Source organism: Varanus komodoensis, unplaced genomic scaffold (assembly GCF_004798865.1).
Source record: "Varanus komodoensis strain SLA01 unplaced genomic scaffold, ASM479886v1 scaffold8, whole genome shotgun sequence".
Lineage (NCBI taxonomy): Eukaryota > Metazoa > Chordata > Lepidosauria > Squamata > Varanidae > Varanus > Varanus komodoensis.
In genome coordinates, this window is record NW_025336481.1 from 1,371,634 (window position 1) to 1,385,404 (window position 13,771).

The window sequence follows — 13,771 nt, forward strand, 5'->3', positions numbered from 1 at the left end:
CAGCGCAACGCGGAGCGGCAGGAGCGAGGGGACGGGGCCGGCAGAGACGGGCACTTGTCCAGTGGGCTGGCTGGGCCTCTGGCAGAGGGAGGAGAGCAAGCCACCCGCGTGTGGACGGGGCCCGCCCTCGAGAGTTCCCAGCCGGCACCCTCGGGCGCCTCGCCTCGCCTGGCCCGCCGCCGGGGAGGCGGCACGGACCCCCACGTCCTCCGGGTGGACCCCGGCCCTCTGGGGTGCAGCTCCCCAGCAGCAGGCAACACAAACACAACGCGGTTCAGGCTTCCTGGCGGAGGCCTCCTCACTCTTGCTTCCGTGCCGCTCGATTCCTCCCCGAGGGTCCGGCCCCACCACGCTCAGACCCCCAGTGCCGTCAGGGACCCCGAGCTGGTGATCTTCTTGAATCTGTTAGCAGCACACACGCCAATGAAGTTTTTCTGTTGCACGGACAGAAGACAAAAAAGTACCGCTGTTATTATTGGCATCCATATTCCACCTGCTCCTAATAGCGGGACTCAAGGTGGTTTTCAGCATTAAAAACGTACATGGTCAAACCACTAAGAGACACCCAGGAGCCGACCGCAAGCGGGTCTGAAACTGGATGCAACCCAGTAGACCAGTCCACCACCACCACCACCACCATCCCATTCGTAATGGGACCGCTGGCCCAGCCCCATCCTTACTCCGGAAACTGCACTGTGTCAGAAGAGGACAGAATTGTTCCCACTATATACACACACATGGCAGGGGGGGGCAGGCTCCTGAGAGCCCACCCACCCGCTTGGCCCTTACCTTCCAGCGCCTCCGCATCACGTACTTCCGGAGCAGGACCTGGGATTTCAGGCGCCGGTTGACCCGCTTGGCCTTTTCCGCCAAATTGTTGAGCCAGGGGTGCTGGAGACACTGAGCGGCGCTCATTCGCCCGCTGCGGCACGGACGGGGACGGGGGAGAGGGGGAGAGCATGGTTACAGAGGACTGTCCTCTGCCGACGCGGGTTCCCAGGGCCCCTGAAAAGCGTCCCTTCCCATACAAAATCCCGACTCGAGGGGAACTGAGTTCCACTACGTGAACATTCCCGTCTCTGCCCTGACTCGTTCTGCAGAGTTTCCCAAGCTTTGCTCCTCGGAGGACTTCGTGTGTGAGGCTCCCTCGCTGACTTCAGTAGGGCTTACTCCTGAGTAGGAGTGCCTCACCTTTTCAACTCATGCTTGCTTTGCAAAATCAATTCATGCCTGCACGTTTCCCTGGAAGGTCAGGTCGCTGCAGGCCGAGTGGACCCAACCGACTGGCTTCCCTCCACACTTCCTAACTTTCTGGAATCTGCCTCTGTCGCGACAGTGGGACCAGATTAACCTCTAAACGGGCTGTGCCATTTTTCGGCCTGCCCGTGAGAGCTAGAAAGTCATGGGTGGGGTGAGAGAGCCCGTCTCCGCTCTGGGTGACCTTGAAGCTAAGCATTTCCTACAGAGGATGGAGTGGCAATTTCCCAGGTCCTCCGCAGAGGTCCAGACCTTTTTTCCTTGATAATCAAGTTGGAGACAAAGTCCTTGGCTTCGTCAGAGATCCCCTCGAAGGCTTCTTCGTCAAAATACCAGCTGGCCGCCAGGACGTTGTTAAGGGTTTCTGTGTCGTTGTCCCCCAAGAAAGGGGAGAGTCCGCTCAGCCTGAGTGGGTGGGAGGGAGAGCAGGAGAACATGAATCAAAGATCCGCGGGAACGGAAAGCCCTCCGGAGACGCAGCGCCGTTTCCTTGGCCAGAGCAAGGTCCTCTGGGGTCATCCGGCTGCACAAAGAACCCACGCAGCCACATAATGGACAGAGAGGGCCAGAAACACCGACCAAGTTTAGGGGACGAAACTTGAGAGAAGCTGTTCGAGCTTTTAGAGGTGGGGCGGCGAGTGCAGGAAACAGCGATCAGAGGCAAGGGACCGTGGCTTCCAGATTTAACTCCCGAGTCCCAGGCTCTGCATGCCTGAGAGAAAAGGGGGGTCTTTGCTAGATGAGACAAAAGATCAGAGCATGGAGTCCCCAGGACCCGCACAGCCACAACAACTGGTGCAGAGAGGTATACTGCTCCTGAATGTGGAGTCTCCACTGCTTGCTAGCAACAGGGTGTGGCCGGAAGGCCCATGAGGCTGAAGCTAAGCACGCCTGGTCCGGTCTGTGCTGGGAGGGGAGATCAGCTGGGGGGGGGGCGCTGTGGGTGCTTCAGTTCCACCACGGAGAAGAGAGATCTCCAGAGTCAGTAAGGAAGCACAGCCGGGGGACCTCTCCTCCACAAACCACCTGAGCTGGCGTGGCTGTCACCACCACTTGCCCCCCCGGGTGGCATGACGGCAAAGCGGCAGCTGCCACGGGAGAGGCAGGCCGGGAGGCAGGTGTCCCAGGCACAGGTGTGTCCCGAAGGCAAGGTTACTGTGCCAGGTAGCCCAAGGAGCCCTTGAGTCGGGGCAGCCCAGTGACTCTGGGGAAGCGCGGGGGCTGGGCTTGGGGGGGGGGTGAATGTGGCCCCTCTCTTTCTCCCCATACGTGGAAGCGCCCTGCTTGCGTCCTCAGAGGTCCCATTCACCCGACCGAGCTAAGAGCTTGGACGCCGCTCGCCTCGAGGAACTTCCCTGGAGCCGTCTGGCGTGCGAGGGGCCCTGCGGGGCTGCAGCATCCAAGATGCACCATCCCAGCAGGGGGGCGCTCTCCTCGCCGGCAGCATGGAGGGCTTTTTCCCAAGCTGCGTGATGGGGAGGGCATGGGGTGCATAGGGCAGCAAGGGCTGATGCTTTCCCAAAAGGGATTCCCTCAGAAATGCCACAAATCTTCGGGAAAACTGTCCATGGGTACCCACTCAAACACTTCCGTCTAAGCTGAGCTGCCATACAAGGACGGCAGTGGGCTGCCATCCTGCCTATGGCTGCAGGACCCTCGGAAAACAGTCTCCCAGCCCCATGGAGCCCATCTAGGGGGCAGCTGCTATGCACAAGCTGAGCACCTCGAGCGACGTGCCAAGCCCTCGGCCCCTCGGCCCTCCGACCCATCAGGGAAGAAGGCCAGGCCGCCCTCCGGATGAGGCCTTCCCCTCTCCCCTGCCCCTTCCCCAGGCCGAGGACCTGGGGCCAGGGGCCCGGCCCCCCGCGCCCCACTCACAGCATGTATGTGATCACGCCCATGCTCCACATGTCCGTGCTGTAGGACACCTGCTCGTAGCTGACCACCTCGGGCGACAGGAACTCCGGCGTGCCAAAGTTCACCTTCAGCTTCTCCCGGGGATTGTACCTGGCAGGGAGAGGGGAAGGGGGAGTCTGTCCTGGTGCGCTGCGGCACAGACGCACCCATGCGCACAGTCGCACGCAAGATGAGCCTCAGGCCCATGCCCCCTCCCTAAGGACTTCGACCCCCCCGCCCCAGGGCACAGCCAGGGATTGCGCGGGGAGGCGAGCCCCCGTGGGGCCCGGCTACCTTCGGGCAAGTCCGAAGTCGATGATCTTCACCATGTGGCCCTTGGCAGTCACACACAGGATGTTCTCGGGCTGTGGGAAAGGAGGAAGCGGGTCCACAGGTGAGCACAACCAAGCCCCTGGGAGCCGGAAATGCGGGGACAGCCCGAGCCGGCTCTGCAAAAGGGTCCGGGGGTTCCCCAGGCCGTTTTGCGTGTGCAAGCCCCATCTCCTGGCGGCTGTGTTCACATGACACAACACGGCACGCAGCCCTCTGTGCTCGCCATGGTTCGCAGTTTTTTACCATGACTGGCCTGGCAGACAATCCAGTGGTTTCCACGGTACTGTGGCTTCCATCCTCCCCACTTAGTCCTCCCACGGTGGGCCTGTATCCCATCAGCCTCTGTGCCTCTCCCTCACTGGTCCACACATAGAGAGGTTGGATGGCTAGAACAGCTACTGCAGCTGCCACTCTTTCCAGAAGACTCTGTGGTAGCTGCATACCAGGACTGTGGAAACCACGACAAGCCGTGGCGGTGCAGTGAAACCAAAGAACAAGTCGCTCTTTCTTATCATGGTTTCTGAAGACCAAACTGTGGTGAAATAGGATGACTGAATTCGGACATGACAGACCAATAATGGTTAAAAACACCCTACCACAGCTTGTTCTGTTGTCTGAACTCAGCCCCTGCCTCATCCCTGGGGAGTCTGAATCAGGAGGTGAACACTGGGAACCTGGTGTCTGTCTGTGGCAGCTCCCCTCCCACCCACTCACGGGGGATTGCAACCTCCATCATCCCGAGCAAGGACACGCCTATTGGCGAGGATGAGAGTGGCAACTCAACATGTCCGGAGGGGACCAGGCTGGGAGGGGCTCGATTGTGGGGCTCCAAGGGGGTGTTTCACATGTAGCACGACAGAGTGGGCGAGGGGGCAACTCTCCCCACAGCTCCGTGGCTCAGAATCCGGGAAGTCGCCATCACCTGGGGAAATTATTTGGCAGAAAACGGAAGGAAAGGAGGCGCTGCCACTTCCTGGCTTCAGCCCCTGCTGTGGTGGGACCCCCGGCCCCACGGGCCCTGCAGGCCCCTTCCCTGGAGCACTCCGGGCAGCCCCTGCCCTCTTTCCGGAGGAGGGCGGCCCGGCCACGTGGGACGGGGCTTCCGCTCGACAGTCCGGCCTCCGCTCCTACACATCCCGAGCCTCAGGGCCCCCTGGCCGTTCCCCAGAGCGGCGCCCACCGCCGGCCCCTCCCCCTCGACGCCCCCCCCCCCCGGACGGCCCGGGGCGAGCACCTTGAGGTCCAGGTGCAGCACGCGCATGCGGTGCATGAACAGGATCCCGTCGCAGATCTGGTGCACGAACACCATGCAGTCCACCTCGGTGAGCCGGTAGTCCTCGTCGATGATCCGCTCGAACAGCTCCCCGCCCTCGACGCTGCGCACGGGGGCGGTGTTAGGCCTGGGCGATGCCCCCCCTCTCGCTCCCCCTTCCTCTCCACCTGCACCGCTCCCTGGGCCATTTCTGGGGGGCAGATGGGCTTAAGCCGCCCCTCTTTCTGAGGGTTCCCCCTCGGAGGCGTTCAGGGATGCTGCACAGGGCCATCCCCCCTGATCCTCAGAGGAGCCCTGCGAGGTAGGCTAGGCCGAGGCGTGCGAGCAGACCGAGACCCCCCAAGAAACTTTCCCGAGGGGGATATGGCCCACTGCGCCACAAGTTCCCCTCCTGTGAGGGGACCCTGCGGATCTGGCTTCCCCGGGCATTTCCTGCAGTTTCTGCAACCTGCTCATCCCACTCGTAGGGACTAGAAGAACGCTGCCTTGAAAGCAGGGCAAACAGTCGGATCCCCCCCCCTTGCCCAGTGCGCCTCCTCCGGCCGGCAGCCATTCTCCTGCTCTCCGTCGGGGCTGGCCCCCACCCCTGCTACCTGCGACCCTTCTGTGGTGGGGTGGAGCCGGGGGGGAGGGCTCTGGGCCACTCACAACTCCATGAAGAGCATGATCTCCCTCGGCGTTTCAATGGCGTCGTACAGCTGGATCAGGTGCTGGTGGTTCAGCTGATTCATCACGTCGATCTCCACCTCGGCCATCTCCTGCAGGACAGACCCACGTCAGGCACAGCGCCCCCGCCCAGCTGCGCTCCCCCCACAAGCGCCGGCCTGCTGGGCAGTGCCTTGCCGGGCCTCCCAGCTGGTCTCCCCCATGCCCGGGATGCCGGGCAAAACCCAGCCTGCCTCCCCTGGGGCTCCGGCCTCGCCCCGTCCTGCTCCGGGCCCTCCACCCCGTATTTCGCTCTCCCGGCCCAGGCCAGGCACCTCGAAAGAAGCCCAGGCAGGCTCGGCATTGGTGTGGCACAGCCAGCATGGAGACCCTGCACGGCATCTCTCTCATGGCCACTTGAACCCGGGAGACGTTAATCCAGGGCGAAACAAGGCAGCGCTGCAGAGAGGGGAGGCTTCCTTTTGCCGCTGGTTTGCATGTTCGGGTCTGTGCGCATTTTAGAGCATGTGGAGGTTGAATTCCGCTCACGGTGCACAGAGCATTTGGAAGCTGCCCTCCGCGTTGCGATTTTCTTTTCTGTGGAGCGCCACTGAATTGCAGCTCTCCAGATGCATCCTTCTACTCTCCACCTGCGCGACAACGGGCACCTCTGCTCGGGGTCGCCACACGTGTCTCTGGGCTGGCCTCTTTCCCTCCCTCTCTCCCCCTCCTCCCTCTTCGCATCATTCGGACACCTCGCCGATCCCTGGATCTCCTGCCACATCCAGCTGAGCGTCTTCATCCGCTCTCTGCCCCCGACTATCCTGCTGTCTGAACTCAACCATGCTAATAAACCATGGCTTGTTAGTCATTAGGAAACTGCACAGTGTGTGTGTGTGTGTGTGGGGGGGTGAGCTGTGGGGAGGGGTCCTCCTTGGATTATTACCTGGGCTGAGTGCAGGCAGGTCCATAATCTCCCTTTCAGCAGCAATTCACAGAGTAAAGACAACAGGGAGCCAAGGTTCCATTTGGATGCCAGGAAGCGCTTCCTGACAGTCAGGACCCCGAGGGCGTGGAATGGGCTTCCATTCCGTGGAATGGGAGGTGGTTGAGGCCCCATCGGTGTGGGTGCTCAAGGATAGGCTGGTCATGCACATGGCGGGCATGTTGTGAGTGGAGCCGGCTGGAGCCGGGGGTCAGACTAGATGGCCCGGGAGGCCCCTTCTGACTCGCCCGGTTTCTGTTTCTAACGCACGCCCCGCCAACTCCGCCCTTGAGAGAGGGCTACCGCGTTGTCCAAACCCAGGGATTGGAGCTTCGAGCCCAGTCTGGATGCGCAATCACTTTGCCCAAACACAGAATCTTTTCGGGGAGGGTGGGAGGTCCGGATGACACAGCTGCCCCCGGCCGCCCCCTCGCCACAGCGCCTGCCTTCTTCCTCGAGGCAGAAGCGTCCACAAAGCCGCCCGCCTCTCCTTCCTCGTGCCTCGCCCTCTCCTGACAGATCTGCTGCCTGCCGCGGCCACAGCTGGGGGGCTGAGCGCGTGTGCAGCACACAGAAGACCCCAGCCCGGACCCTCCTGCTGGAGCGGGGCCAGGACGGAGCCCCACCCAAGGCGCTTCAGGACCACCTGCATCCGGGGCAGCTTCGTGTGCCTCGCACACCTTCCCCCTGGGCTTCTCCCAGCACTCCCAGCACCAGTGCCCTGCACCAGCCCTCTCCCCGCATGGTCTCCAAACATCTGCAGCTGCTGCAGCCAGAAGGGAACAGAGAACAATGCCCGTCTTGTCCAGCACCGCCTACTCCGGCCTTCCCCAACCTGGTGCCCCCCAGACGGGTCGGACTGCAACACCCACTGCTTCCAGTCAGCTGATCCCCTCCGACAAGCGGCTCTCGGCGAGGGAAGGATGCTGCCTGCTGTGCGCGAAGCGTAGGGACGGCCACGGGGCTTCCCCGCGGAGCGGCCTCCTTCCAGGCCAGACTATTTTCTACGCCTGATGCAGAGGTGGGGCCCAGCCGTCCTTCCCGCTCTTCCAAACCGCTGCAGCCCAGCAGGGCTGTCCCAGGAAGCTGCTCCAAGGGAGATTCCAGACAGATGGAGGGCTTTAAAAGGGGATCGGGCCCACTCCTGCCAGTCCTGAGCCCTGCACGCAACCTCCAGTATCAGAGGCCAGTTGCTGGGGAACATGGGCTCGGAGGGCACTTGTGGGTGTCTCCTGGGGGGCTGTGAAGGCAGGAAGCAGGGCTGGATGGTTGGACTTCTCCCTCCCCGGCCTGATCCAGCAGGGTTCTTTGGAGTTTGCATTTTTCTTGAGTCCTTTGATATGACTACATTTATGCTCCTCTTCTCTCCCTCTTAAAAAGAACCCAGGGCAGCCAGCACGGCCGCCCTCCTCTGTTTTATCCTCACAACCATCCTGCGAAGTAGGTTAGGAGGGGAGTTAGGGACTGGCCCAGTCACCCAGAGAGCTTCACGGCTCAAGCAGGGGCACTGTGGCTCCCCATTCCAGCACTCTAACCACTATGCCACATTGCCTTCAATCGTCCACTCTGCCTGGCAGTGGCTGCCCAGGTTCTTAGGCCTAGAAAGGGTCCCGTTGTCTGATTGATTTAAGGGAAGAAGCCAGGAGCTGGCTGCCTCCCAAACAGGTGCTCAGCCAGCGAGCCACGGATCCTCCAGCCCAGTTCTTATTTTATTATCTTTCATTGCATGGCATTTGGATCCCACCTTTCTCCCCTTGCAAGGGAGCCAAGGCGGCCCCTCCTCCTCTCCATTTTATCCTCCTAACAACCTGTAAGGTAGGTTACGCCAAGAGTCGGTGACTGTCCCAAAGCGACCCCAGGAGCTTTACGGCTGAGTGCAGACCAGAACCAGAACTGGACCTCCCAGGCCCTTGTCCAGCCCTCTTGCCGCTGCACCACGCCGGCGTTCGGTCTCGGGTCAGGAGCCCAAGCTCTGCACCCGGCATCGCCCTCCCCACCCTGCACGGACCGCTCAGCTCCCCCCGCCCAGGCAGGGACGCGTGGATCATCACGCCGTGCGCAAGAGGGGTCCGGCACGGGCAATTTCTCCCTCTAAAGCAAACCCGGCCCACAGCAGGGGTGTGACGAGCCGTTCTCCTCTTCAAAGTGCAAGGCCAGAGGCCGCCGGCCGGCCGCCCACCGCTCTCCGAGGGCCCCCCTGCTGCTTCCCCAAGGCCAAAGCCGACTCCCTCTGCGGCAGCCTTCTTCACGTGCGGACTTTTTCCGCTTTCCTGCCTTTCTGCACCTTCTGTTCCGCAATCACAAGGCAGTGCTGCGGCACAGCGGAACTCCACGTTTGCACAGGCCTTTCCTGACCTTTTATTGAGAGGGGAGGGAAGAGCAGCACATGGGCCTCGCTATCGTCCAAAGGCCGCGATTCTGGCTGCATCGTGTGAAAAAGCTGCGAGTGAAGATCAGGAGCACGTGATAAGAGGGTCCGTGCGGTGCCGTGGGCAAGAGTGCAGGACAGGGACTCAGGAGGTCCGGGTTCTGCCCCCCACTCAGCCACGGAGCTCACCGGATGACTTTGGGCCCAGCACAGGCTCTCAGCCCAGCCTACCTCACAGGGCTGTTGTTGTGAGAATGAGACGGAGGGGGGGAGGAGAATGATGGAAGCCATCTCGAGCTCCTTGGAAGGAAAAACGGCGGGATAGGAATACAATAAGTGAGTAAGTAGGACACGGGAGATGGAACGGATTTGCCCTTAAAGCAGGCGCAGCCATCCCTTTTCCCTTAGGGGCAAGCGCGCGCTTGGCAGATCGGTCGTGCTGGAGATCGTGGCACGAAGCCTGACGCAGAAGAGCGTGCCGACGGCTCCTTATATGTCGAGGCCGCTGCTCCTCGGCCTCCTTCTTTGGTCCTGGGCCTCTGCCCCGGCTGTGCAGGGCTGTGGTGCAGTGGAACTCTGCACCAGAACCATTCCCAAGTTTGGAGCCGAGCTTCTCTCATTCCGAAAGCGTGAAAGGCCTCTTAGTCACTGGCAGCAACAGCTCCCCGGCCAAGCAGAGCTGATATTTTTGGTATGTGGGCCCGGTGCCGTCTGCCTTCTCTCCACCCACCCGCTCGGCACGGCCCTTTCTCCAGCGTGGGATCCAGCCGCCGGGCTGCGAGGGACACGACCCGCACCGCGCCCAGAGCGACCCCTGCACAGAGCACGTACCCGGTCCTTTGGCCCCTGCTTCTTGATAATTTTCACGGCGAGCTTGAGGCCCGTCTCCTTCACAGTGCACACTCGGACTTCTCCAAACTTCCCCCTGGGGCAAGAAAGAAACTCACGTTGCCACCGCATTGCGGGGGGGGGGGGGCTCTCTCAGAGCTTCCTTCCAAGTCCGACGCAGAGGATCACTCCCCCCCCAAGGAGCGCATGCTGAACTTGTGCGGCTTGGCCTGCCCGTGCGGGTTGCGCCCCCTTTTCTGCCCCCGCACTTGCCGGAGCCTCTATTGCAACCTCGGGGCCCAGACACTTTTGCTTGTCTAAGAGAGGACATATCCTGGCAGCATAATGAGGGGGTGCCCCACGGAGAAGGGGGGACCCCGCTGGAGCACGGCCCCTGTCTTACCCGCCTAGCATGTCCTTGGTGTTGATGCTGAAGGTATCTCTGAAGTCCCCCGTCCTCAGCTGGACGATGCGGTGGGTGAACGGGGCTGGTGGCGGCGGAGTGTCGTCTGAAAGAGACCAGGGCGGTAAGCAGAAGAGCCAGGGGCCGGTTCCACCCGACGGACGGTGCTGCTAAGCGGGGCATCTCCGCGACTTCCACAGAGGTGGGGTAGCCCAGGGCAGGTAAGGGGAGTTCTTTGCGCTGAGCATCGCCAAGGCATGTTCAGAGAGTGACACCTGCTGGCTAAACCCTAAAAGGGAGACTGCCAGCCCAAACCATCCGAGCGGTTGCTTGGGGTACAAAGGGCTTCAGGGCCCACACGGACGTGACCTGGGGATCCTAGCTAAGTCACCCGAGGTGCTGAGGTTCTGGGTGCACGGGGACAACAGCCCTGGCCCTCCCCAGAGGCACCGCCTGGCCCTCAGCCAGCCAGCTCTAAGGGAGGGCTCCAGCCAGTGGCCCTCCTGCTGGGCTTTTGTTCTGGAGGAAGAGGAGGGCTGGCCCCTCCTGACCAGCAGGAGGTTTCCTTGGCTGGCCAAGGAGGCAGGCTGACTGCCCCTGAAGCACAGGATCGGCATCAAGGACAGCGGAGCTGCGGGGCCAGAGGGTCTGTCCCCACTTAGTGCAGGACTCCCAGCTGCGCCACCCCCTCCGACCGCTGTCCAGATGCATCCTGAATGCCTCCCTTCAGTACAGCCCCCCCCCCCCCCCCACACACACCTGGGAACTGGTTCCATGGTCGTCCTGCTCTAACCACCAGGAGGCTCTGTCACTGCCCCCCCCCACGCTTGGAGAGCCCTGCTGTGCCCCACTGGGGTGGAATTGGGCTGTTCTTGGCTCCGTGTCCTTCTGTCATGCTGCAGATCCTCTGGGGGGGGTGTCTCTGCAGAGCCGTGCCACCCAGAGAAAGCTGTCAGAGCAAGACCGGCTCCTGGCTCTCGGGGGGCCCTTCCACGCTGCCAGACTCCATGCGAGGGGGTGCCCCTGAGGACTGCCCACCGCCCGGCAGGAGTGGGGGAGGGAAAGCCTGCACCAGCCACGCAAGGATGCCAACAACGCTCCGGGAGACGGAGGCGGCTCCCAGGTCAGGCACCCTCTGCAACCGCCCTGGCTGTGGCCCCCTTCAGTCACGGGCCAGGCCAGGCCACCTCTGTGCCACATCAGTGGGGCACAAAGAGATACTGCGCAGAGAGGAGGACCCTTTCTGTGGGGCACCACAGGAAACTCGGCTCCACCCCTTTGTTGATCCACCTTCTGCTTATTCCCCTCATCTGTATAGTTCACCCCCCCCCCAACAGCCCCAACAGCGCTGCCCCGGCTCCGAGCACGCCTGAAGCCACCCCCTGCCCGCAGCCAGTCGTGCGCCGCGTGAGCCCGTGGCAAAAAGGGAGGGCCTGGGAACCCAGCAGAGGACCAAGCCCTCTGTGGGGGGGCGGGGGGAGCCAGTGCTGAAGCGACGGCTGTTGCTGATCGTAAGCAACCGGCGCCGGCCATAAATTGAGAGCCTCAGAGCGGCTGCGCTGGATCAGAGCAGGGCCCGTGTGGTCCAGCATTCGGTTCACGCTGTGGCTGGCCAGCTGCCACACGGGCAAGGCCACAGACACGACGTGTGTGCAGATCCTCCCACCCATGTTCCCCGGCAACTGGTGCACAAGGGCACAATGACTCTAGTCCTGGGGGTCCTGAATGGCCAGCAGGACTCCCAGCCAGGGGTAGCCTTCTCCTCCAGGGGCGAACCCCACCTCCCGTTCGCGCCCGTTCCAGCATTTGCCCATGCGTTGCGCGAAGAAGCCCCTTCTCTTCCCTCTCTGGAGTCTCCCACCTGCCAGCTTCACCGGGTGACCCTCTGGGTCCCAGTCAGACGGGAGCAGGAGCAAAATGTCTCTTTCCCGCCCCATGCAACCTTTGGGACACTTCCCCCACGCCTGCCCTCATTCACGCTTTTTCCAAGCTAAACAAACCCCGATGTCACACTTAAGTGACCTTCCAGGGGATTCAGGAAGCCTGAAATCTGACCTATGGGACAATCGCATGACGGATACAAGAACTGAATCATGTTCTTTCAAGAGATGTGGAGATTTGGCACCATCAAAAGGAATCTGGCCACAGCGACAACCAATTGACACTGAGCAGCCCCCATATTGATGCAAACCTCTTTGTTTTTACATTGAAGATCCTAGTTCTCATTAATTTTACAGGCTGTCTCTCCACCTGACAGTCTTCAAACCAGAGGTAAATGTTATGCAACTATTGTGATGAAATAGTTTTCATGATACGGAGAGAGATCGTATCCAAAATGTCTGAGGACGTGCAGGCCAAGTCAGCAAGGGCAGGCAGCTCCTGGCAGAAGGCAGCTTTGCCCAGAAGTCTCCAGCCTCGGCTCGACAGAACCAGGGCCCAAAGCAGCAGCTGCCCACAGAAGCTCTACTGCCGTGGCCCGTGGCTGGCAGCCTGTGGACCAAAAACAGGCCACCTTCTGGACAAGCACTCCACAAGCCAGGAGCAGGGCACCTGTGTATCTCAGAAAGAGGCTCCGAAGCGTAACGAGTGTACACCGAAATCCCTTTCAATGGCCATGCGACTGAAGGAGCACTGCCCGTGGGCCCGGAAGCTGGGAAAGATGCTTCGTGAGAGCTTCGTGCGCAGGGCGAGGAAAGGGCCGCTGGCCCTGACCAGCACTGACCGCTGGTGTGACTCAAAACAGAAATGGTCCTGCGTGAAGCAGAGGGGTGGGTTCTTGGGGGTGCGGTGCTGTCGCCCCCTTAGGTGCAGAGAGCCATGGAAGAGGAATCCCTTTTCGTGCTAAAAGTGCACAGCTCAGTCCAGGCCTTGTGCGAAACAGTATCTTAGAATTCCAAATTGCTGCACACACAGCGTATTTCTTTCTCACCTGCTTTTATCATCTCAGGACTTGGTTGTATCACTGTTAAATCTCTGGTATTTTTGAATTTTTGACACTGAATGTGCTTTTTTCCCCACTGCATTTTATCAGTTTATGCTCTGAGTTGCCTGGAGCATAACATGATTGGGGGACTTCATATCAACAGAGCAGACAGAATAAAGGGCTGGAAAACCTGGGAGCGCTTCTGCTGGCCAGGGAAGCATGGGGGCTTCCGGATGAGGAGGAAGTACAACTCCTATCTTCCCCGGCCTCTGGCTGGGGCTGAGGTCCAGCTGCTTCTGGAAGGCCCTGGGGTCCCCCAACTCCTGATGTGGCCAGTGCTGACGCAGAGGGGCCAAAGGCTTGGCAGCTCTGAGGGCCGTTTGGGGCCCCTCCCGGAGCTATTCGTCCTCGTTCTCTATGCTGTGAATTCTACCCCAGTGCAGCCCGAGCCCCTTTTTAAACCACTGTGCCCATGCTGGGAGAGCTGCACCCCGTTTCTGCTTTCCACCCGCCCTGGCAGAGATGCCGGCCAGGCACTGCCCGCACGCCCACCTCCACAGTCCTAAGGACTAGCAACTTGCATTATCAATTTTTTTTAAATCCCGCTCGGTCGGCCCTGCCCGCTCCCCCGCTCGAGCCCGGGCCAAGCCGGCTCCGGGCCGCACGCAGAGGCCTCCGTGGCCTTACCCAAGATCTGCATTGGGTCCTCCTTGCCAAAGTCCGGGGTGAGGTAGGGGCTGGTGGGCGTCTCCGGCGGCCGAGCCTCGGCGTCTGCGGGAGCGGGAGCAGCCGCACCCACCGCAGCCCCCGGGGCAGGCGACGGAGGCGGCGCGGCCGGGCGCGGCTCCCCCTTGGCCCGG

The 13,771-nt window shown here is 61.4% G+C and overlaps 1 protein-coding gene across 1 annotated transcript in view; it reads right to left on the reverse strand.

Annotated features, from left to right (window-relative positions):
• Nucleotides 1-294: 294 nt before the first annotated feature.
• MYLK2 (myosin light chain kinase 2) overlaps nucleotides 295-13,771 on the reverse strand; it is a 13,958-nt gene continuing 481 nt past the window's right edge. The window contains exons 2-11 of the mRNA XM_044455117.1: nucleotides 13,599-13,761; nucleotides 9,989-10,094; nucleotides 9,589-9,682; nucleotides 5,408-5,517; nucleotides 4,721-4,862; nucleotides 3,448-3,518; nucleotides 3,136-3,264; nucleotides 1,510-1,662; nucleotides 790-922; nucleotides 295-434 (exon numbers count right to left, since the gene is read on the reverse strand). Of these exons, the coding sequence (XP_044311052.1) occupies nucleotides 354-434; nucleotides 790-922; nucleotides 1,510-1,662; nucleotides 3,136-3,264; nucleotides 3,448-3,518; nucleotides 4,721-4,862; nucleotides 5,408-5,517; nucleotides 9,589-9,682; nucleotides 9,989-10,094; nucleotides 13,599-13,761 (1,182 nt within the window). The 3' untranslated portion in view covers nucleotides 295-353. The remainder of the gene's footprint in view (nucleotides 435-789; nucleotides 923-1,509; nucleotides 1,663-3,135; nucleotides 3,265-3,447; nucleotides 3,519-4,720; nucleotides 4,863-5,407; nucleotides 5,518-9,588; nucleotides 9,683-9,988; nucleotides 10,095-13,598; nucleotides 13,762-13,771) is intronic.